The sequence below is a fragment of the Pangasianodon hypophthalmus genome, chromosome 2 (genome assembly GCF_027358585.1).
Source record: "Pangasianodon hypophthalmus isolate fPanHyp1 chromosome 2, fPanHyp1.pri, whole genome shotgun sequence".
NCBI lineage: Eukaryota > Metazoa > Chordata > Actinopteri > Siluriformes > Pangasiidae > Pangasianodon > Pangasianodon hypophthalmus.
The window spans coordinates 20911141-20933702 of NC_069711.1; the positions used below are offsets into that span (position 1 = coordinate 20911141).

General features: G+C 38.6%; 3 protein-coding genes across 4 annotated transcripts; 2 read left to right on the top strand and 1 right to left on the bottom strand.

Annotated features, from left to right (window-relative positions):
• Nucleotides 1-97: 97 nt before the first annotated feature.
• Nucleotides 98-4241, bottom strand: pars2 (prolyl-tRNA synthetase 2, mitochondrial). 2 transcript variants are annotated; one of them, XM_026918061.3, is made up of 3 exons: nt 4054-4241; nt 2207-2793; nt 98-2125 (listed from the first exon to the last, which is right to left on the bottom strand). In XM_026918061.3, the coding sequence occupies exons 2-3, from the start codon at nt 2765-2767 to the stop codon at nt 1244-1246; spliced, it is 1443 nt and encodes a 480-aa protein (XP_026773862.3). In that variant the 5' UTR covers nt 2768-2793; nt 4054-4241; the 3' UTR covers nt 98-1243. The 2 variants fall into 2 exon arrangements, with proteins under 2 accessions (XP_026773862.3, XP_026773871.3); XM_026918070.3 differs by having other exon boundaries at nt 3970-4241.
• Nucleotides 4242-4338: 97 nt separating this feature from the next.
• On the top strand, nt 4339-19584 carry dnai4 (dynein axonemal intermediate chain 4). The gene is made up of 17 exons (XM_026918107.3): nt 4339-4470; nt 5576-5744; nt 5845-6026; nt 6169-6281; nt 7719-7866; nt 8089-8228; nt 8818-8997; nt 9601-9786; nt 9977-10131; nt 10363-10449; nt 10551-10702; nt 12090-12247; nt 12537-12646; nt 13529-13627; nt 14194-14420; nt 14573-14726; nt 14999-19584. Exons 1-17 carry the CDS (start codon nt 4421-4423, stop codon nt 15047-15049), a joined length of 2361 nt encoding a protein of 786 aa, XP_026773908.3. The 5' UTR covers nt 4339-4420; the 3' UTR covers nt 15050-19584.
• Nucleotides 19585-19723: 139 nt separating this feature from the next.
• insl5a (insulin-like 5a) lies at nt 19724-22322 on the top strand. Its single transcript, XM_026918093.3, has 2 exons — nt 19724-19996; nt 21817-22322. The coding sequence occupies exons 1-2, from the start codon at nt 19816-19818 to the stop codon at nt 21960-21962; spliced, it is 327 nt and encodes a 108-aa protein (XP_026773894.1). The 5' UTR covers nt 19724-19815; the 3' UTR covers nt 21963-22322.
• Nucleotides 22323-22562: the final 240 nt, after the last annotated feature.

Here is a 22562-nt window from a genome sequence, read left to right on the forward strand (position 1 = left end):
CAACAGTTTTGATTTTTTGTACACTATCTTTTGTTATTGTACACTAGGGATAAGTACAAAAAGCTCTGAAACACTAATTTTGATTTCTGGGGGACTATAAAGAAGAAGAAGAAGTCTTTATTTGTCACATATACATTACAGCACAGTGAAATTCTTTTATCACATATCCCAGCTTGTTAGGAAGTTGGGGTCAGAGCGCAGGGTCAGCCATGATACAGCACCCTGGAGCAGAGAGGGTTAAGGGCCTTGCTCAGGGGCCCAACAGTGGCAGCTTGAACCCCCAACCTTCTGCTCAGTAACCCAGAGCCTTAACCACTGAGCCACCACTACAAAACAAACACAAAGCAAAATGTAACACTGTGGCAAAACAGTTAAATTTCTGTGGGAAAACTGTTGATTTTCTGAATTTGTTTAAAAATCCTGTTGGTGAAGTGGCTACATTTTAAGCAATAATGATACATCAAGAGCCAGTGTATAATCTATTGTAATCCTTCATAAATGTCACATGCTTACAGAGTAAACAGTACTTAAAACAGACTACCTAGCTAGAATTAAAAAGGCTTACAAAGTTATATAGAGAGAGAAAAATAAGAAACATAAATAAGAATGAACAGTGTTAACTCACAGCTACTATGCAGTAAATAATACACCGACTGATTCACTGACACAAAAATGTAATCAACAAAGGAAAGAGTAAATAGTAAAGAGTAAAGTTAATGATAAATATCTTATTACAGATAGTTTCAAATGCATCCTACTCTTGTTGTAAGTACTTGCTTTTTGTAATCATTACACAATCCAGATTATGAAGTCTGTTACTACCCAACACTCACTGCTCTCAGAAATAGATATATGCAAAATACACTTTGCCTAAAGGTGTTCTCTGAGCACGTATTTTCAAAGAAATGTAATAAAATGTTTAAATGTTAAAAAAAAAAAAACTGAAAACATAATTGCTGGAAGCAGAAGTATAAACAGATCAGCTTTATTAAAAGAAGGTCATTATCAGTACAAGTGGGAAGCATCATATTTGATACATACTGCCATGATATCAATACCAAAAACCTTTCTGTATTAAATGCTCCCTCATGTTACAGATCATACGAAGTTATGCACCCCAAAGTGGCTCAGATATATTAGCTCACAGATTTTCTTTTAGATTTTCCCAACACACCTAATCCAGCTCATGCTTGAAGCATGGAAAGCTGGAAACTGTACAGGATTCAAGTTTAGAATCCATGTGTTAGATTGTCTCGACTCCAGTCAAAAAGTGCAGCAAGGCGTCTTTACTGAGGAACATGGTCTCCCCACTATGCTGACATACCACCTCAAAGACAGGCTGCTCCTCCATGGCCTTATGCCCAACCACCACCACATACGGGTAACCCAGCATGTTAGCGTCTTTTAGCCGCTTCCCAATGGTCAACTGGGTTCTGTCATCCAGAACCACCTCTCCTTTTAGATTTGGTAAACTGTTTCCTAAACTTTGGGCGAGTTCTTCTGCCAAGTGGATGGCTTCACTGGCTTTGCTGCCCTTTTTAGGGGGAAGGATGCAAACTTGATACGGCGCGAGTAGCCCAGGCCATCGAATGGACTCCTCAGAGGAGAGCACCTCAATAGATGCAGCAAGGATGCGATTAACGCCGAGGCCAAAACAGCCCATCTCTGTCACTGAAGGCTTGTTCTGAGCATTAACAAACGTGGCATTGAACACTTTGGAATATTTCGTTCCAAGATAGAAGGTATGTCCCAGTTCAATGCCTTTTGACTCAGTGAGCTGAGTCGTGTGGCACTGAGGGCAGTCAGTTTGACCCGGTTCCATGGTTTCAACGTTAGCAGAGAAGCCACAATTCCCACACATAAGCAGACGGTCTTCCCCTATATCAGCCGGCAGATGAAACTCATGTGAGAGCGTTCCCCCAATATTGCCAGTAGCAGCCTGCACCTGTACCCAGCTCAGCCCAAGACGGTCAAACAGACGAGAGTAGGCGTGGCACACAGAGTGGTAGGTGTGGAGAGCAGCTTCCTCACTGATGTCAAATGAGTACATGTCTTTCATGTAGAACTCTCGGCCTCGGAGCAATCCAAACTTCGGCTTCTGCTCGTCACGAAATTTCCGGGTGACCTGCAAAAATCATAACTATACATGAAGTCTATAAAGTACAACATAAAGTATAACAGAGAAATTCCATTCTGTAGCCAATACCTGGTAAAGCAGCAGTGGCAGCTGTTTATAAGACAATGTGCTCTGAGATGCCAGCAGTTCTGTGACTGCCTCCTCGTGTGTTGGGCCGAGACAGTACTCCGCATTGTGTCGATCCCGCAGCCTGAACATCTCCTTCCCCATGAGCTCCCAGCGCCCACTCTGCTTCCAGAGCTCCGCTCCACACAGAGCTGGCATGTCCACTTTCTGCCCACCAATGGCCTGCATTTCCTCATCAATGAGCCTCACTAGCTTCTCCATGGAGCGCAGGGCAGCAGGAAGGTAGTAGAAGCAGCCTGGGTTGGAGCTGTGAATGAGACCAGCCTGCAGCATCAGTCTCTGGCTGCGGCATGTCATGTCCCCCATGTCCTGGCCTTCACGGAGGTTTGAAGGCTGGAAGAGCCGTGATACAAGAGGTGTTGGAATCACTGGTTTGGAGGAAACACGAGCTGTGCGCTGTGACGCTTGTGGATGGCAGTGATGACTCCTTCTGCATGCTTTGCTCAGTGATCTGGGCAGCAGGGCACATGCTGTGCGGCGACAGAAGTGCGTCAATACCTCCATGGCAAACGCTTCTGTTTAGAAAAAATCTTCAAGGGAAAACATAAGACAATGTGAAGAAATGTTTGCCTTTAATTATTTGACTCTGACTTCAGGAGAATTTGCTAAAGTGTTAGGTTCATTCATGTTTATCTCTGACTCTCTAATTTTATGTTAAATGTGACTTAAGTCTCTGAATATATCTTCTTCTCTCCTCTCTACATAAGCAAGGTCTTTCCCATCTGTAGATTGAACTGATGTAGAGTTTATGAAGTTCTGTTGGTCAAACAGCTGAACTGAAGATACTCCAAGAGTGCAAACGAACAGTGAGAATCTGAAGATCAATCCAGTCTCTTGATTGAGCTTTGCCAAATTTCTAACAATGAACAACAGATTTTTAATTCCCATCACAGTCATTTCTGGGCCATCTCTCTATCTATCTATCTATCTATCTATCTATAGATGGCATATAAAATAATTCCTCTTAGTCTAAAAATGGATCTTTCTGCACTTTTGACTCACTTTCTGCTGTTGTGGATGGTCCCACACAGACAGCCTATAGATTATACTTCCAAAAAACAATTTATACCTAATTCTCACCCTTGCTTCAATGGATAATCTCACCTGGACACCAGGTGACTGCTGCTGTAATCATAAAGTCTGTCCTGTGCTCATCACAGGACTCTTATTCACAATATGCTCATACTGAACATCCTTTCAACACGCTGTCCAGTGTCTTTACTCTTCTACACCTGTATACTGTAATGATCTATAACCCCACTACCCTGTGTCACCCAGAAGAGGTTCCCTTTTGAGTCTGTGCCTCTCCAGGTTTCTTCCTCATGTTGTCTCAGGGAGTTTCCCCGTGCTACTGTATCATCTGGTTTTGCTCATTAGGTCTAAATCAACTTCCGGATTTCTATAAAGCTGCACTGTGATATTGTTTATTGCTCTAAAAACCGAAATAGGCTCCTGCTGCCTACAGCCCAAGGTCAGCAAGTGAGAAGGTAGTTGATGTTGTTATGGAGCACTAATCTGTGTCCAAACCGGAAACTGTTCTTCTGAATGTTTAAATGAAATGCCTCTGAGCCGCTGTGCAGCTGTAACAGCTGTTTACAATGCCTTTTATTAATAACAATAACATACCGCTTACACTGCATAAAGCCTGCTAACTGTGAAGAGAAACTAAACTAACACTAATCAAACACTGCATTAAACCAACTTACCGTCTATAATAATAAATAAAAAACAATCTGCAGCTCTTGATTATCTACACTGACCTAAAGAAGAAATGACATTTTCAGTAATACCTGCAGAGGTTTGAATAAACTCCAAAGACGTGACAGCATGGACGGCACCATCTAAACACAGGCTGTGTTCCAATCCTCTCACTACTGCCTTTACAAGTACACTACATAGGGTATGAAATAGTGGCTTCTACTTCCTATGTAATGCACTTTATGTCTGCTATGCAGCCGTTTTGAAATAAAACCGCTTTCTTCTTCGCCGGAATCATGAGTTTTGTGTCGCAGCAATGTAGCTGCTGCCATCTGGCGGTTATGTGGACGAACTGACGTATGTTTAGTGGGCGGGGTGTGTTACCGTGGTTACAGTAAAGCAGCGCGTGCAGTGAGCTGCTGTATGTGCTTGTGTTTTCTAGCTGAGTAAGGATTAACCATGTCCAACACCACGGCAAAGCAAGTGAGACCGACTTTAAAAGTGAAACCGTAAGTTATTCCTTAATGGATAAAATACCTATTTAGCCTAAACAACAAAATGTTTTTATGTGAGCTAACGCCACTATCACTATACATTTTTATAAATAAGCTAACGTTATAGCTAACCATGAAGTCCTGATAGATAAGTTAACTCGTTTATCTCGTTTAGTAAACGTTTTTATTTCAGTATTTTATCAATAAATCAATAAAGTAGAATTACAATATTAAAGAGTTTCATGGTTCTAATTAGTAACATGGTTCTAATTAATAACAGATTATTCAGTACAAGGAACCACATAAATAAACATATACTTCGTCATCATCATCATCATCATCATCTTCTTCTTCTTCATCTTGTTATTATTATTATTATTATTATCAAAAACAACAAGTATTGCCATTCTTCTTATTTATTTATTTAGTTGTGCCAGTCTCTTTATTGGATTTAATTCAATTTTTAAATTTTTTTTTTTTGGAAAAATTTATTTTTAGTTATTTATTTTTATTTATTGGGTTATTTTTAATGTCAATCTTATATAAGTCGAAAAAGCAAGCTGATTTTTTAATGTATACAGTAAATGTATATGCTATAATAAATGTATACACTGTGATTTATTAATACAGTATAATGTTTAAAGTTAAGCTGGTATCAGTAGAAAGGTTTTATAGTTACAGTAAAGGCAAATGAAGTAAAATGTACTTTTACTCTATGAATGATTTGTGTTGTGTCAGTTGGTGATACTTTACAGATATTACAATACTTAAAAATGTTTAAATATTTTCAAAAAAATATTTAAAACAACATATAGACTTTGAGAAGGTTTGGGATGTTTTTTGGCTGCACATCTGACAATCCTGCACATGTCAGAGACAGACATTCATCTGTCCTCTCTTATTCTTCATATCCATATTTTCTTTTTAAATCTTTTTTTTTCTCTTTTTACTCTGACATTCTATTTCTCTTTTTTTCTCTCACTTTCTTTCTATCTTTAATCTTTCATTTTTCTTCCTCAAGCAGTCCATCCCTCAGTAACTTTCTGGCCTTTACAAGCATAATATTTATTTCAAGAAAGACAAATTTCATCATGATGATGATTATCATTATTATCCTTAGATCATCTCGAGTGATGAATCAGTCAGGATCTGGAACACTCCGTATAAACCAAAGTTCCACAAACAGGAGGAGTGTCAATGCATCTGTGAGCCGAAGGAGCTTCTCTTTAGCAAGAGACAGTAAAGTTCTTGATAAAGGCTCCATTCAACCCCCCAAACACACTGTACAGGTAACAGCCATTACCCCAGGCCGCTGTGTGTGTCTGAACTGAGACTCGATTTCAGGCTAAAACATCTGTTTATTAATGCGTTCACTGACTTTCTGCTCAGGTGTTTGATGAAACAGGGAAGGATGTCACTCCTCGGCCTCTGTACCAGCTGCAACCCGGAGCCACGCAAACCAAACAGAGCAAAATATTCACAGGACATGACACATCAGAAGGGACCGTCTCTGACTTCCTGTCCACAGTGTACCACACCATGAGCGCAAGCTCTGCAGGACCCTTTACCATGTAATTATGCTGCAGATTGAGTGATAGTTCATTAGGTGTTCTTCTCTACAGTACATGAGCTCTCTCCCTTTGTGTCAACAGTAATCAGTCTCTGACATTCAACATGAAACAGGATGATGATAATCGAGGATTTCTATTCTAGGTCTGTTTTGGGGAGTAGTTTCGTGTCGAGGGCGAGTCACTCTATCATGGAATCAGTGAGTGATGAAATGGAGGAGCCTTCTGCAAAACAGGAAACCTTGATTAGTCTCTCAGGTTTGCCCGTCTCTTCAGATCTGTCCACTTTGTGAAACTAAATACACTATATGACCAAAGGTTTGTGGACATCTGACCATCACACCATCACGCCAGATTTAGTCTCTCCCTTTGCTGTTATAATAACCTCCACACTTCTGGGAAGGCTTTCCACTAGATTTTGGAGCGTGGCTGTGGAGATCTGTGTTCATTCAGCCACAAGAGCATTAGTGAGGTCAGGCGCTGATGTCGGGCGAGGAGGCCTGGGCCTGTGTTACACTACATGATAGACATTTAAAACATATATATTATTTATTGCTTGGACAAGCAGCATTCCAAGAGTGTTGATATATGTCTGTATCCCTCCGCCTGTCTGTGTGCTCTACATAAAATTACAATTCTATCAATAGTTCATTACTTTGAAACCGTTACTACACTTACTACACGCTGTCAGTCAGCCTGTGTGTTGCATTGCAGCGTGCAATACTTTATCCAGCTGTGGCTTCTTTGGGAGCTATTTTTGTTGATGGAGCAACAGTGAACAAAATATTTGTCCATATTGTGTCTGAAATGTCAGTTACTCAATATAAATTTCTTTTTTATAGAACAGGAGGCCTGTGGCCTGGTGCCTACAGCCGAGGTACAGCCATGCTGATATTTAGTACAACTACAATCTTGCTTGTGTGATATTGCTTAATTCTGCGTCGTTGGTGGAATACTATATTTATGGATGCTTAATGCTGAGGTATCAAAGTATGTTACACGCATAATCAAATCAAATTTTTTAAAATCTTTTTTGGTGTTTGCCAGAATTTTGCCAAAGCGATATCAGACAGGTTTTGCCAGACCACCCATACAATCACACCCATATGTGGTTCTTCCCCAAACTGTTGCCACAAAGTTGTATATAATGCTGAGCATTATAATTTTCTTCTTAAAATGACAATGCCCCTGTGCACAAACTCAGGTTCATGAAGATATGGTGTGTTAAGGTTGGAGTGGAAGAACTCGAGTGGCTTCCACAGAGCCCTGACCTCAACCCCACTGAACACGTTTGGGATGAACTGCACCCCAGACCCCAGACCTCCTTGCCCAACATCAGCGCCTGACCTCACTAATGCTTTTGTGGCTGAATGAACAAATCCCACAGTCACACTCCAAAATCTAGTGGACAGCCTTCCCAGAAGAGTGAAGGTTGTTATAACAGCAAAGGGGAATAAATCTGGAATGGGATATTTAAAAAGCATATATGGAGCTGATGTTCAGGTGTACACAAACCTTTCGCTGTATAGTGTATGTACTAAAGAGAAACATATTTCAGTTCAGGAAACCATGTAGTTTTCAGAAATATATGTAGTCAAAAATGTGAAGAGTTTTCCCAGACCCCTACGTAAATATATTCAGCAGTACCCGTGTTCATCTAAAACTATAACACTAACTTGTGTTTGTTTCTTAAAGAACTAAAGATCAAGAGAGAGGAGCAGATCATGGAGCCCCAGCTGGACAATCCAGTGGATATTTACCTCAATGAGACAGAGATCATGTGCTTCCTCGACATTCCTGCAGTGTCCGTTTGTGTTGACTCAGAAGAGGCTGAAGCAGTCAAGTAAGATCCAGGCCATCTTTCATTGCATTCTCTATATGTTCCAGAAACATAAGTTGATGTGTAAAAGCCTTGCTGAGATCATGTAAACTGTTTGTAAATCAGCACTGAGCTCTTCTGTGGTTGATTTTTTATTATTTTTTTTTACCAAAATACAGAATTGTCTCAGTTTTATGCATAAGCAGAAGTTGATAGTTATATATATCTCTCTCTTTGTGCTTGAAGGAAAAGGAACAAGGAATATACAGAAATTTGCAAGAGCAGACAGGGAAATGATAAATATATGGAGCGAGCAATGCAGACGATTAACTCATCATCTAAGTCTAAAGAAGTCCAAAGCGATCACATCACCATGGTGGAAAAAGGCAAGTTACTGTGTATATAACTGTAATTTTCCCATTTTTGATTGTATGACAAATCAAAAGATTTTGATTAGTCATACAGTATAACATCAGTGTCTGATGCATTAATAGACTCAAAGATACAGAAATGGAAGTATACAAGAAAATACAAGAAAAATAAAATGGTGTCTTCCTTTAAAGAACTTCTTACAAGTAGTATGCAGAAGTTCAAATGTATGTAGTTCAAAATGACTCTGGTTTTTAGTGGTGTATAATTATTGCAATAATATTTTTGAACCACTGGGCTCCTAAACCCATACTAAATGTATTTTTTTACTACAATAATAATAAGCATAATAAAATTGTACAAAGTACAATGCCTTTTAATTTTATTTAATTTCACAATAAATTTCTTCTGTTTTCTTCTGAAAAAAATCTTTTCATCATTGTCCCAAAAACATTTGTCATTTTGCATATGTTCTTGCTACTCCTATTACATTTACAGACATAAACATGATGAATTTTAAATATTTTCTCCACAAAATCTCATTCAGGTTTGTGTCTATTATATTTGAGTAGATTTTATTAGTGCTACATTAATCCCTGTGTACAGGTTCTATGGCCACCAGATGGGACATCTATGACTTGTCTGTGAGCAGCAGCAGGGCAGAAGAGCCAGGCAGTAATACAGATGAAGAGAAACCCACCCTCCCAGATGTCTCCTCCACTGATTGTCTAGAGTCAAACACAGGTCTCCAGAGAACCATGTCCAGGGTCAGTGCCACCAGCACAGGTAAGTGTGGTGTCTTCAGGTACTGTAACTTCCATGTTTCAGCCTTGTTCCTATTATTATGTAAGAATTATGTGATGTGATGTGATGTTTTATTCCTCTGATACCACAGCAATTTGCCAATGCTAACATTTGCGTCATCATTTTTATCCATTAATAGTTACAGTCAGTGTTGTGGAACATCCATGAAACAAGTTAGTTCCTGCTATCACTTACATTATAGCAGCTATAAACAATCGTTCCCTCAAGTCCTTTGTCCTGAAGACTCTCTTGTATTGGAAAACTACAGTTACAGCTTTACCCTCTGACTGTTACAAAGCACTGACACTGGAGACTCCTTCAAAAAATGCTAAACAAATCTCTCCTCACAGTAAAATTCATTATGTCAACAAATACACACATTGTTATGTGGCATTGTTTATGTGGAACATCCACCGTACAAGTCCCTGTGTAAGTTGTTACTATAGGTTATAAACCTGTGATTTTAATTAGAGCCAGCACTACCATCTGCTGTTATAGAAAATTAATCAACACCTTGTGACCAATCAGTTTCAAGAATGTCATATAACATGCAAATAATTCACTGATTCTGCTTTATGTACTTAGCCAGTACCTCTAGCTCCCAAAGAGAGGTGGAGGCTTCCACAGCACAGATGGTGGATGAGCCTGACTCAGAGCAGATCCTGCACTCAGAGAAGTTCCAGCAGTCCCTGCAGGTGATGGAGAGAACAGTTCTGCTGAACATCTACCAAAACAAACTAGCTGCCTACAGAGGGCTGCCCATACTGCGGGGTAATGAGCGGTGTCTAAACATTCATCTTTTGTTTTGTATTGTTTTATTAAAATGCAACATGAATTCTTAAATCCAATGACATTACTAAGATAATATTTTCATAATGTATGTTGTATATGTTCAGTGAAAAGCCTGTATTTAGCTTTGGTCTGATTTATAGAGCACATCCATGGTTTCTTTTCTGTCCAGATCCAGACCATACGCTGAACCTGGGTATTGAGGACAGCGTACAGATTAAGGAGGAGGATTCGCTGAGTCCAGCTCTGGAGCTCCTCTGGGCCTTCAGCTGTGAGCTAACTAAGGGCCACAGTGTCAGCAGCATGGCCTGGAACAAGAAAAATCCAGTAATATTCAACACACTGTTTCAGCACTCCTTTTTCTCATTTGATTGATATAAAGCGGCTGTATTCTTGTGAATATCCTGATGATCTGGTGTAATGACTACAATATATTCTTGATGCTCTTGATCTGCTTGCTCATTAAGGGTCTAAATCTACATCAATTTAATTGAATTAAATTAATGTAGATTTAGACCCTTACTGATTAATTAGCAGTCATCTTACGTTTTACTGTAGGATGTTCTGGCAGTGGGATACGGGCAGTTTGACTTCATGGATCAGAAATCTGGACTTGTCTGCATCTGGTCTCTGAAGAATCCTACTGTATGATTCATATTCACTTCAGAATGTTGAGAATCAGAATGTTAGAAAATCTTTCTGTAGCTGTGACTATGCTACTAAGTGTTTCTATGTATGTATCATAGTGGCCTGAGCGGATTTTCAGCTGTAAAACCAGTGTAACATCCTTGGACTTCTCAGCCTCTAACCCCAGTCAGTTAGCAGTGGGCCTATATGACGGCACCATCGCTATCTACAATGTACAGAGCGCTAATGCAACACTGGTCTGTGACAGCAGGTAGTGATATGAGCACTTTTACTTCACACTTCATTGGAAGCACAAAAGGATAGGGGCTGTGGTTCATTCTGAAATGATCATGACTGAGCTCTTCTCTTTTTGGAGGCAGCACTCTCCACACTGAGCACGATGAAGGGTTCCTCTCCTCTCTCTCTCTCAAAAGTAACAGCCATTTTTTCTTAACCACTTGCTCTTAACATGTTCTAGTGTTACATAATCACTTACACTTATTTAAACAAGAGCAAGTATTCATTTATTATTCATTAATCTTCAGTAACCTCTTTATTTTGGTAAGGGTCATGTTCGACCCAGAACCTATCCTGGGAACGCTGCTCATGAGGCAGGACTACCCCCTGTATGGCAACACCTAGGGGCAATTTAGAGTAGTAAATCCAGATACTGGCTTGTTTTTGGTAGGAAACCAGAGAATCTGGTGGAAACCCACATAGACATGGGGAAAACATGCGAAATTCCATACACACAGTACCCCAAGCTCAGGATCAACCCGCCATAATGCCACCCTAGAACAAGCACTGCAATTTAATAATGAACAAATGGACTGAGCAGGGAATATTCACAGATACCGATATGACAGATAGTAATGCATGAACTATAGGCTGTTATCTGAAGTAGCGATAAATACCTGGAACCTACAGTATATCAAAGAGCTAATTTGCTGTGTACTTTCATTTGTTTTATTCATTGTTGTTACTGTTTACTGTTACTAAATGTAATCTATCATATTTGAACCTGCATTTATAAATATAGGCAACTTCAAAGTGTTCGGTGGGTTTTCTCTTTGAAAATGGCCTTCAATACTTCAGAATTGACTGTAGTCAGGGGTTTGTTGCAACTGACATAAAAAGAAGTTAAATAAAACCTTTTTAAAAGCATTTTCTATGGTTGTTATGACACCAGATGTTCACTAGTTAATGATTTTTCTATTGATTCTGCTCAACAGTAAAACATTTAAAGCAGTAAAGAAAAAAGCTGACACAGGAAGTACGCCTGGCTAACAGGTTTTCAAAGTCGTGAAACTGTTTTTCTGCTCTTCTATATGGATGTGATGCACTTAAATCAAAAGAAGGAAACATTGCCAATAACAACATTCTTGAGTTTCCTGTTACCCATGACCTTCCATCTTTTACAGTATTACAGTTTCCCCACGGTTTTTAGAAATTGCTGTAGAAATTAGAATTGTATAGTGCATGGTGCTACATAGTAAACAGAGCAGAGTACTGTGGAATACAGCTGGTAAAACACTTTGATAGTGAGATTTGGATAACTGATTAGAGAGTTCTGGATAATCACACTTTTTTGCCATTGGAACACACAAGGTCTTACTTTAGCTGAGGTATCGATAACCATGTTTCATACCCTTGTGCAGGGACTGTGCCCAAAAACACACGGCTCCAGTGTGGCAGGTGAAGTGGATCGATCGCATACGGAGTCCATCAGGAGAAGATAAAAGAGAGACTCTGTTCTCTGTGTCTGCTGATGCGAGGATCAGTGAATGGTTCCTTCATCAAGGCCTTGACTGTACTGGTAAATTGATTTTAAAAAAAAAACAACAAAAAAAAACTTTTATCAATTCATGAAAAAACAAACAAACCGTAGTGGTCTCTGTAGTGGTGGAAATGGATGGTTGGTTCTCTGTTAAGGTCAAAGATGAGTTGATAAGATGCTCTTCAGTCCTCCAGGTCCATTTTCATCATTAGATAAGACTAATCTACGTGACTGATCAAAAATAATTTTGTTCATGTCATATAACATCATGGTAAAAGGTCAACTTACTTTCTTTGTGTGTCTGTTGTGCGTCATTGGTTTGAACCAGATATGATGAAGCTGAAGAGGATAAGGAATGAGAAAACAGAGAAACTGTGGAAGCATGAGCCATTGATCTCTCGCTGGGCAGTTGGACTGTGCTTCGATTTTCACCGCCATGTTAGAAACGTTGCACTGGATCAAACACATACAACCTTTTTTATAAACCCAGTTTACTGTTGAATGAATAGTTCACTTACACTACAGATGTAGTTGATCAGCCAAGACATTTTGCTATATGAAGTTTGCTTTTCTAGATATGTACTGGACCAACAAGCTAATGTAGCTAACAAGTAATGTAATAGTAATTTATAGCTACTAGTTCAGCACCATGTAAACTGCAGGCCTAAATCATCACAAATCTTTACTTAGGGCTTCCAAGTGGCACTATAAGAGAACAATACCGGCCATGCTCTCTGGGTAAGAGGAATGGCATTACTCTCTGTCCTGTCAGTTAGAGCGACACTAACCAATCGTGATTGTCTCTGAGCTCATGTATGTAGAAGAGGTTGTTTTGAGATGAATTGGAACAAAGACTGTGCACCACTGTGCACCTGGCCAGTGCTCGACCTCACGAATGCTCTGATTGAGCACAAATCCCCAGAGCCACACTCCAAAAAACTAGTGGAAAGCCTTCCCAGAAGAGTGGAGGCAGCAAAGGGGGCCATGGTTTGGAATGGGATTTTCAACAAGTGCATATCGGGTTGATGGTCAGACGTCCACATGCTTTTGGCCGTATAGTATGTAATCTCATAAAACAGTAAAATAAATCTGTATTAAGATGGCCAACAGGGTGTAATAACAAGCTTCAATTTTTCTTTAGCTACATTAGCCTTGTAGTTTCAATGCAACATAAAAGAAGCGAACTTGTGAAATGTGTCTTGGCTGATTGACTGCTTTTGCGTGGAGGAGAACATTGTGTGAATTAGATTGATCCCAAACTATCTTTAAATCAGGGAGAAGTGCAGCATATCTTTATTGTTGCTTGTATCTATGCAACAGGATTCCAACATGTATTTGGTGGGAACGGAAGAGGGACATATTCATGAATGCTCCTGTTCATACAACGAGCAGTTCTTGGAGACCTACACAAATCACTTAGTAGGTTCCTTCTATACACACAGCCACACATGCAGTAGTAGCAATAATGCATAATACACAGTGGACTCTACTATTTGTGTTGTGTCTGTATCAGGTGTTAGTTACTAAGATGGAAACAGTTAATGATGTTAGGATATATAACATCATTATAGGATATATACCATATATTATACCATTTGACCATATATAAAAAAAAAAGACTTTCATATTGGGATTTTATTTTTCAGACAACAAAGTATTATTTTGAATAATAGGTACAAACAGTAAAATTGAAAATGTGTATTTAATAAATGAGGAAATATAATGATTTAAGTTTAGCTTTTTGTAGGGGACCTTCTACATACAGTGGCTTGCATAAGTATTCACCCCCTTGAACTTTTGTAGTGTTACAACCTGGAACTGAGGATTATTATGCATTATATCATGAATCTACACAAAGTAGCCCATGCTGTTGGTACATTTTGGGTCTTATTACATTGATTCATTATTTAGGCCTTTTAATCTATTGCTAACATTCGTTTGCATTTCCTGACTGAACTCATCTATTATTGCTTCAATCTCATTAGGGTCCCGTCTATAAGGTCACATGGTCACCGTTTTGTCCAGATGTTTTCCTCAGCTGTTCTGCAGACTGGACCATTCAGCTTTGGAGTCGGGATCACTTTACTCCAGTGCTGAGCTTCACTTCCATCAAGAAAGCCGTGTATGATATCATGTGGTCCCCTCGCTGGGCTACTGTGTTCGGGGCGGTCAACAAGGACAGAGTGGAAATCTGGGATCTGGGAGCTAGCATGTAATCACCCCTCACCATTCTTATTTGGTTCTATATCACTCTTTTTGCTGACAGATGGCTAACCAATGAAAAGGTGCCCTATGGCATGATTTTCCTTCTGTTACCCGTTTTGCTTAGATTGCTTTGTTTTTCATTCCTTTTCTATTTCGCAGTCTGAATCCGACTTTAATAAGTGAGGCCAATCCAGGGGTAAAACCAACCTCTCTGCTATTTGCCTTGAAGACAGACTGTGTTCTAGTAGGGGACAGTGAGGGCCATGTCAGCGTCTACAAGCTGAAGAACTTCACAGCAGGAGAAGGAACAGAGGTGAGCTTCAACAACTTAAACCGTTCATCCTGCGCATCATAACAAGTCATACAATGGGGTCTAAAGGTTTGACCCTGCTACCAAGAACAGTTTTTTTTTATTCTATCTCTCATTGTTTATTCTATCTCTCATTGTTTATTCTATGTCTTATTGTTTGCTAAACTAAGAGTTCTTCGTTTTGGCTTCTAAGTTTAGGGTCGTACTGCATAGTATATACCTTTCCTACACTGATGCTCATGACTGTATTGTTTTTTTGGGTTTTATTTGGGCAGGTGGACACACTGAAGGACATAGTCAGCTCCACACTGGCCAGTCAGCTCTGAGAGCGCTGAGACACCACATGGGACTGTTTACTGTGGTGCTGGATGTGAATCAGCCTGTTGAACTGACCTGCTCTAATAACAATAATAATCTAATAATTAATTTTTCATACATAGCACATTAAAAAAAAATACACTTTGAAGAGTTTTCCAGATAAAACTAAAGTAAAATAAAATAAGAAGAAAGGCAACATACAAATATAAAATAAAAAATGGAAATAGAGTCAACCTTGGCAGGGGGATTCCTACTGAGGTAGACAATGTTTTGCTTAAAAAATAGGGATAAAATAATTAAAGAACACAAGAGCACATGATATTATAAGAAAAGAATCAACAATGGGGTGATGTGATATAGTCTGACACACAAAAAAAGATTATCATTACCACAACAAAGTTTATTGTCCTATAACAGCAAGTGCTGAAGTGTTTTATTCCTCTCATACCACAGCGACTTGTAATGCTGATTACGAATATTTTTAAAAATAATGACATCAAGTTTTATCCATTTATAGGTACATTTAATGTCATGGAATGTCTACAAACAAGTTAGTTTCTTTTATCACTTACATTATAGGAGCTATAAACAGCCTTCTATCACTAGCCTCTCTTTTTTTTATAAGTAAAAAGGACTTGCTGTGTTTTTACAGAGAAACTGCAAAGCCCTCTATCCTGTAGTGGAAAACTTTGGAACATCTGCTTCAAACAAAAATAAGTCGAGAGGCCATCACACTTGACCTATGCAATAGGCTATTGTCTAGTGAATTTTTAGAATAAACCCAATAATTTACGGCAGTTGAGAGTCGATATCGTACAGTCATCCAGCATACAGCAGCTTGTTTTGTGCAGTTTTAGATGTACCTTTGTCCAACAGCAGGTGAGTTTCCTGCAGAAAATTCAGGCATTGTAAAAGGGAGACACATTTTTCTTTTTTCTCTCACCATGGGAAACATGATGTATGTACATTATGCACTTCATAACCCCCCTTTGTCCCTCCCTATTTTGTAATATATATAAATGGTTCTGTATGTCATAGACACACCACATGCAATTAAACTTTGCATTAGATTGAATTCCAAATATTTTATTTAAAACAAGATCTTGGCAGCCGTATTTTTAAACTAGTCCAATCAGGCAGTCTGTCTGCTTCTCCTCCCCCGAGCATGGGGCAGTGTGATTCCTGCCACAGTGGGCCTCTATTAGTGCCTTTTACAGTTACCATTTTTGACCACTAGGTACAATAATAACTCTATGGAACTAAATGGGGAAGTGAGCATGCTTCCCTGCGAATGTGCAACATAGAGAAAGGCAATCAAGTCAGTGGAACATCGGCATTTATCTGTGTAGCATATAGCAACTTTTTTAAAACCGTTGGTCACTCAAAAAATGTTATTAGTATATTAGTATTTCAGCATAATTTAAAATGCATATGGAGTTCTGAATGAGGACTTTATAAAGATTAAAATTTGTTGAATTATACACCATAACATTAAAACCACCGAGAGGTGAAGTGAATAACATTGACCATCTCATTACAATGGCACCTGTCAAGGGGTGGGATATATTAGGCAGCAAGTGAACAGTCTGTTATTGAAGTTGGTGTGTTGGAATCAGGAAAATTGGGCAAGCGTAAGGATCTGAGCAACTTTGACAAGGGCCAGATTGTTCTGGCTAGATGACTGGGTCAGAGTATCTCCAAAATGGCAGGTCTTGTGCGGTGTTCCCAGTATGCAGTAGTTATTACCTACCAAAGGTGGTCCAAGGGGTCAGGGGTCAATGAGTCAGAGCTTTTGGTGGCACAAGGGGGACCTACCCAATATTAGATACGTGGTTTTAATGTTATATATACACCGATCAGCCATAACATTAAAACCACCTTCTTAATATTGTCAATGGTACTCAATTCACCTATCAGTGGTTTTAATGTCATGGCTGATCGGTACAGAACGTTTCAGATGAAATTGAGAATTGATCAGAATCTGATTGGTCAGAATTGAGAATTCAACATTGCTGTGGTATAAGCTAAGATACTAGCTGATGTGCAAAGTTAACAAAACCAAAGGTCATTAAAAAGTACCAAGACTGTCAAACCATCTCAGGTTATCAAGCAGAGGTTAAGGCTCCCTCTGCTTAGCAGGGTTTCTAGAATGACCAAAATATTGATTTATATTAAGAATCTTAAAATAAAGCCTAAAAATTAGGGGATGGCCAGATTCTGAGTAATTATTTATAACCAAAATAAGGTTTTGATTTGAAGAGAGTGTTATAGTTCGGCATAATTAAATGTGGTCAGTATGCTAATCCAATCTGAGTCCAAACCAAGAATAAGAAGGAAGGAAATGTTCGAGAAATTACAATTAAAACACCTTGCATTAACATGGGAGGGCATGTGATGGGTTTAACAGTAACACACTAAAAGTTAATGGAGAGGGAAGGAACAGTGTAATTGCCATAACCTCTCGACAGATTACAACCCATCCATGTCATCAACATCCCATCGCGGATCTGCAAATAGCTGTCATTATGTGAGCTGCTGTAATCCATGATTCATCTGAGAGTTCAATATTCTGAGTCTTTTAGTGCAAATCAAACAGTTTAGTGCTGAGCAGTTCAGTCAGTGGCTCTGAGCAAACACAGTGGAGAGCTTCATCAGAGCAGCAGTTATGGGGAGATGTCTACCTTAAATGGGTCTTAGATTATATACGGCACATGGTTTAGCCAGTGCGTCATGTCTGTCCATTACAGACCTAAGCACCACATTCTTAGCCAGCGTGGTTTATTTGTTGGAAAAACTTTCCAAAAAAAAAAAAGAAAACAGAAAAATAAAAAAAGATGTGAATTTAATTTTGCAAAATGTTAAAAAGTTAAAAGAAAAAGTTAGCTTATAGAGTGTGTGTATATATATATATATATACACACACACACACACGCACACATACAGACTCACCGTCCACTTTCCTCTGACCTCTCTTATCAACAAAGTGTTTCCAACCACAGCTCTCGCTCACTCAGTATTTTTTGTTTTTCGCACCATTCTGTGTAAACTCTAGAAACTGTTGTGTGTGAAAATTCAGCAGTTTCTGAAATACTCAAACCAGCCCATCTGGTACCAACAACCATGCCACAGTTAAAGTCACAGAGATCCCAGTTTTCCCCCATTCTGATGTTTGATATGAACATTACCCAAAACTCTTGACCTGTATCTGCATTAGTTTATGCTTTCTGCTGCCACATGATTGGTTGATCTGATGAGCTGGTGTACAGGTGTTCCTAATACAGTGGAAGCTGAGCAGATATTATAGTGAGTATGTTGTAGAACATTGCTGTCATGCATGAAAAAAAAACCTCATCAGCATCTCATTATAACACAATATGTATCACGTTATTAAGAGAAAAATTCTAATAATTATGAGATCTGTATCTGGTTACTACTAGAAAACACAAGCATTTCGTTATTTCAAGAAAAGCATCTTATTATTAGAAAACACCTTATTACAAAAGAAGCATCTCATTATGATGGAAAAAACATTATTTTTATTACAAGTATTATTATTATTATTATTATTATTATTATTATTATTATTATTATTATTATTATTATGAGATAAATATTTTATAAAAACAACATAACATCTTGTTTTTACAATATAGCTCTTTTAATTTTCTTGCTGTAAAGAGATGTTTTCTTATTAAAAAAAATAAATAAATAAAAATGTTTTTCTCATAATAATGAGACACTGATTGGGATAATTTCTGGGCTTCCATAAGCAACCATGTATATGCTAAAAACAAAATCAATTATGTTGTTTAAATAACATAAATATATAAATATATTTATATATTAAATATGTTACTTTCTAACAAGATTTGATGTTATAACGAGATGTTTTCTTGTCGTAATGAGATACTTTTCTCATAATAACAAGATGCTGATGTGGATTTTTTTCTTGTGTTGCATATATGTTCTCTCTATATATGTTTTCCGTGCATATACAGTATGTTCCATACATATATGCCTGAACACTCTACATGCATTCATATTGTCATATGTTTAAATATTGCATTTTTCTAATAAGACAGTAAAATTGGGCTTCAACAGTGAAATTGGGCTTCAAAGTGTTTGCTTTCCTATATCTTTTAATGTTGTACAGTGCATGATGATATGACTGATCATTTATCTCTATATCTCAGTCATATAGGGACATATTAACCTTCTCGAGGGACATGTCGCTCTGACAATAAAGCCATTACGGTCCATATTACAGTGATCATAATCATCTCCACTTTTTACTTGTGGTCCGGCTGGTTTTAGACAACATAATATGCCAATCAGATTTTGTGATATTGTATGTTTTGCAAGGGCGGGGGTGATCTGTTACACGAGGTATGACTTGATTAGCTTTGTATTATGAAGGATATCACTGCAATGAAACCATTATAGTAGAACAGTCAGGAGACGGGTCGCTTTCCCGAAAAGGATGTAATTTGATTGTAGATTGGGGCAGTAAAGCACTTACCTACCTGTCGAAAATGCTTTTTTCTGCCTTTAAAGATAGCAGACAGTACAAACATGTCTAGCTGAGAGGGACTCTCTGAGTAGGGTGGAGTTTGAAGGGGAGGTGGACTAGATGAAACAGCCCAGAAGGATGGAGAATGCCACTATAAAAACAGAGCACAAGTTACAGCACATTTCACAGATCAGCTTCCAGCCTTGAAGTTAGTGAAGAAGCAGAGAACAAGAAGGGAAGAAGGACGAACGTGTAGGAGCCACTATGAGAGCAAGTTATCGGCTCCCTCTGGTGCCCTTGTTGCTGCTGTGGGCCGTTTGCAGCATGGTACAGGTGCAGGCGGAGGTCAAGGCAGTCAAGCTCTGCGGCCGTGAGTTCATCCGGGCCGTGGTCTACACCTGCGGAGGCTCCAGGTGGAGAAGGCTGCTTACACCACAAAATGATGGTGAGTCAGGCGTGAATTTCTTCTATAAGCTGTCCTGGCTGAATATATAAGGAAGCCTGTTTTTGCTTTAGATTGCCGTCATTTTTAAATTAAGTATGATTTTTAAAACATGAATTCATCTTTTTTCAGTTTTATTTGTATATCACTTTTTACAATAGATATTACAAGCACAAAGCAGTTTTAGTCTAGTCAAGTCAAGTCAAGTCAAGCTTTATTGTCATTCTGCTACGTGTGGACATATAGCGGAATGAAATGTCGTGTCTCGCAGGACCACGGTGCTACATACAAGTTAAAACATAAATATGAACATACAACAATAGAAGTATAAGAAAAACAATTATAGACCTATACAACAGTTAACCATCTGACTATACATATACCTTGAATAGTTGACTATACATACACAGACTGAGACTGTACAAAAACTTTACAGACCTGTACAACAGCTGACCCTCTGACTATACATATACTATAAATAGTTGACTACACATACACAAACTGAGACTGTGCAAAAACTTTACATAGATACTATAAATGAAAATTGTGCAAAAGAGATATTTTGTACATGAAATTGTGAAGATATTTTACAGAAATATGGCTGTAGATTTAGATCCCCAATGAGGATTGGGGATCAGTGGTGAGGAAAAACTCATATGAGGAAGAACTCTTGAGAGGAACCAGACTCAAAACCTCTTCTGAGTGACGCTAGATAGTGGAATTATAAATCATTACAGTATATAGTTGTAAAATAGTGAAGGCAAACACTACTAAGTGTGTTGAAAGTTATGAGTATATCATGAATAAGAGTCCTGGATGAGCACAGGGAAGTCTTAAATGATTAAAGCAGTTCTTAGATACATGTCCCCAGTATCCAGATGAGATTCTGCAGTAAAGAAAGGGTGAGACTTGGTTATAAACTGTTTTTAGGAAGTTCAGATCTTCACAATATCCATGTTGGACCATCCACAAACACAGAAAGTGAGTCTTCCATAAATGACTACTGTCATTTGACTGAATCAAGTACATTTGATTAACTTCATTTGGTTGATGCTTTTATCTAAAGCGACTTATAATGGAGACAGGATACAACTGAGCAATTGAGGGTTAGGATTCTTGCTCAAGGACACCAACAGAGGCAGCTTGGTGGTGTTGGGATCTGAACTCCTGAACTTCCGATCAGTAGCCCAGAAGACCAATGTCTTAACAAATGAGCTACTACTGACCAAAACAGAGAACATTCCAGACTCCAGAAGTTCTTCGGCTTCTCTCTGCTCTGCTTGTTTTAATAGCCTACACAAAAACATGAGCAGTACAACTATTAGCATTTCTCTCTCTGTTCATTAATGATCCACTAACCTCATTCTCTGATATGATTTGCTGTAATTTACAGACTTAAACTCAGATTTATTGTCCAGATTCTCCATCGACATACAGGTTTCTGAATGAACAGACCTGATGACAGCACCAGAACACAGGCCTGATCCGTTACGCAGTGTAATTATTATCGGCTAAGCTAACGTGCCTTTCTAATAGATACATCATGCTGTGTAACTGGATTTTCTCTGCTGTGTAATTGCATAATCTAACTGGACATCTCTGGAGCCTGGGCCTTAGGAAAATAATGTTGCTCTGAACCCGCTTATTAACGTCTGTTTATTGGTTATCACTTATTGTTTGCATCTCTGTTGGACCACTATGCTAATGCAATTCTAATACAATTACCTGCCTTTAGACTGCTTCAACACTGCCAGGGAAAATGTTATATTCTTACTGAAAAGGTGGATGTACTTACTAACCTGGTGTGTGTGTGTGTTCCACAGTGTTTTCTCTTGCAGAGCAGAGCAGTGCTGAGGAGCTGAGTGAGAGCACAGGGTCTGATCTGTCAACACGAGACCTGAACCCCATGATGACCAACGTATGCTGTCAGGTGGGCTGCCGAAAGAGTGACCTCTCTCTCCTGTGCTGAGGACCAGACACACTCTCTTCAGAAGTTCACAAGCTCTACAGTGTGTGTGTGCGTGAGAGAGAGAGATCTTCCGGGCATTATTTAAGATCAGCTGTCTTTCTGTTCATGGTATCAAACATAATTGGTGAATCAGTAAGTGTGCCCATACAGTAAGACATAAAAACAAGCATTATGCATCTTGCTTTGTTCAAATGCTGTGTTAAATGTTATAGGAGTGCTTGGATTGTGGAGAAAAAAAAATACAATGACAGGTTTTGTGTTCAATTCAATGTCAAGTGTCTACAAGAGTGTTGAAGAACCATAAAGTTTGATTGTAATGTATATTTTGACATTTTTTGTCTAATAAATGTTACAGCATAATTATATTTGTCTATGTAGTTTTCTCAGGTTATGTATTACATAAAATCTTAAATGACTAGTTCATGAATTGTTGTATACACTTATGTCCTTGATTGAAATATAAAATATTATATGTAGGTAATACCTTTGCAAAATTTCACACATTTTGTAACAAAGGTTCTGAGCTTGGATTATTGTTTATGTGGAGTTTTGCATGTTTTCCCTGCGTCCGTTTCCTGCGTTTCACTCAGGTTCCCTGTT